The sequence below is a fragment of the Octodon degus genome, unplaced genomic scaffold (genome assembly GCF_000260255.1).
Source record: "Octodon degus isolate 3935 unplaced genomic scaffold, OctDeg1.0 scaffold00199, whole genome shotgun sequence".
Taxonomy (NCBI): Eukaryota; Metazoa; Chordata; class Mammalia; order Rodentia; family Octodontidae; genus Octodon; species Octodon degus.
The window spans coordinates 2,824,752-2,826,307 of record NW_004524775.1 but is presented as its reverse complement, the minus strand read 5'-3'; the positions used below and the strand labels follow the sequence as shown (position 1 = coordinate 2,826,307).

The window sequence follows — 1,556 nt, the reverse complement described above, 5'->3', positions numbered from 1 at the left end:
CCCTCCAGCTTGTGGCTCTGTGGCTCAGCCACCCTTTTGGAATTTTACTCATGGCCTGTTCAGTGCCAACTCTGTCGGAACTTTGTATTGGTTCTGCCTTCCTTTGTGTGTCCGGCTAAATAAGACTGTAACCTCTTCCTTTGGGCCTACAATATTTATCCTGTGATTTTCCTTCCTTGTGCCCTCTTACTCTTTTTTTTTAAAAACTTGATTGCTTGCCTGCAAGACAGCATCTTGCTGTGTAGTTCAGGTTGGCTTTGAACTCACTTTGTAGCCCAGGATGGCTTCGAATTCACAGTGATCCTCCTGTGTAAGCCTCCCAAGTGCTGGAATTACAGGCATATACTACCATGCCTGGCTACATGAGTATTCTTAGAGTTATTTTCCCTGTTTATACTTTCTACTCTGGAAATCTTTATGGTTTTACTCATAACTTTTGATTCGTTCTGCCTACTCTGGAGTTTTCTCCCATTCCCTAACATTTTACTGTTGCTCCACCAATTTCTATAGCAATCTTCAACTACGTCTCAAATTTGCATACTTGACTGGAGGGCGCATAGATGTGATCATAGCATGTGTCAAATTTAGCCTGCCTTCTCCAGTAACCTTCCAGTCCTGTGATGGTAAACAAACCCATCTGCCAGTTGGTCAGGCTCAGGGCTCAGGCTCCCTCCTGTCCCTTCACCTCATGTTCCCTTGCTGTCTCTTAGATCTCTGCCATACCCTGCTTGAGAACACTCCTGCCACACCTGCAATTCAGACCTGTAGCACTCTGGTGCCTTTCTTGGGCTGCTCTCAGATGGCCTGAGGCAGTCATTGTGTGGCTGGATTGGAGAAGGCACTAGGGAAATGGCTGGGGTCTTCTTCAGTTAAAAGTCTGGCTGAATCTGACAAAATTTTCTCTGAGGAAGTCTTTTAAGAAAAATATAAAGTATTTTGTAACCTAGTCTTCTAGTTGAAATTTAAGCAATTAGAAATGAAACAGGTGGTGATACTCATCATAGCTGTCTTGTGGCTGTAGTCCTCACTTCCACTTGTTGAAGGGAAGGAGGAAGACCATGCTCCATTACCGAAGAGCAGGACAGTGTTTATTGCTACACCTCAGAGTGGCGCAGCTGGTGAGGAGGAATCCAAGGAGAGGGTTTAGTTTTTGTTGGATTCTTTTATTCCACAGGACAAGTAGACTTGGATCTGCTACGGAGCCAGCAGTTAAAGCTGTACATACTGAAAGCAGGGTGGGCACTGCTTTCCCACCAAGATAAGCTGCGGCAGATCTTGTCGCAGCCAGCTGTTCAGGAGACTGGAACTGTTCATACAGGTATCTTTTTCTCTTTTTGGTATCAGGGATCAAACTTAGGACCTTGTGCTTGCCAGGCAGGCACTGTGCTTCTGACTTATATCCCCAGTCCCCATTCAGGTATCTTTTTAAAGAAAGCTCTTAGCGATTTGTAAGAAAGGCAGGTACTCTGGCCGAAAAATAGGCAAAGGATTTGAACAAGCAGTTCTTTAAAAGGTAAGAGGGGAGACAGCTTATATAAGAAAGGAAAATGTGAGGG

The 1,556-nt window shown here is 44.8% G+C and overlaps 1 protein-coding gene across 1 annotated transcript in view; it reads left to right on the top strand.

The window, feature by feature from the left end:
- Herc2 (HECT and RLD domain containing E3 ubiquitin protein ligase 2) overlaps positions 1-1,556 on the top strand; it is a 215,642-nt gene that overhangs the window by 103,922 nt on the left and 110,164 nt on the right. Inside the window, exon 44 of the mRNA XM_004644472.2 lies at positions 1,175-1,318. Within this exon, the coding sequence (XP_004644529.2) occupies positions 1,175-1,318 (144 nt within the window). The remainder of the gene's footprint in view (positions 1-1,174; positions 1,319-1,556) is intronic.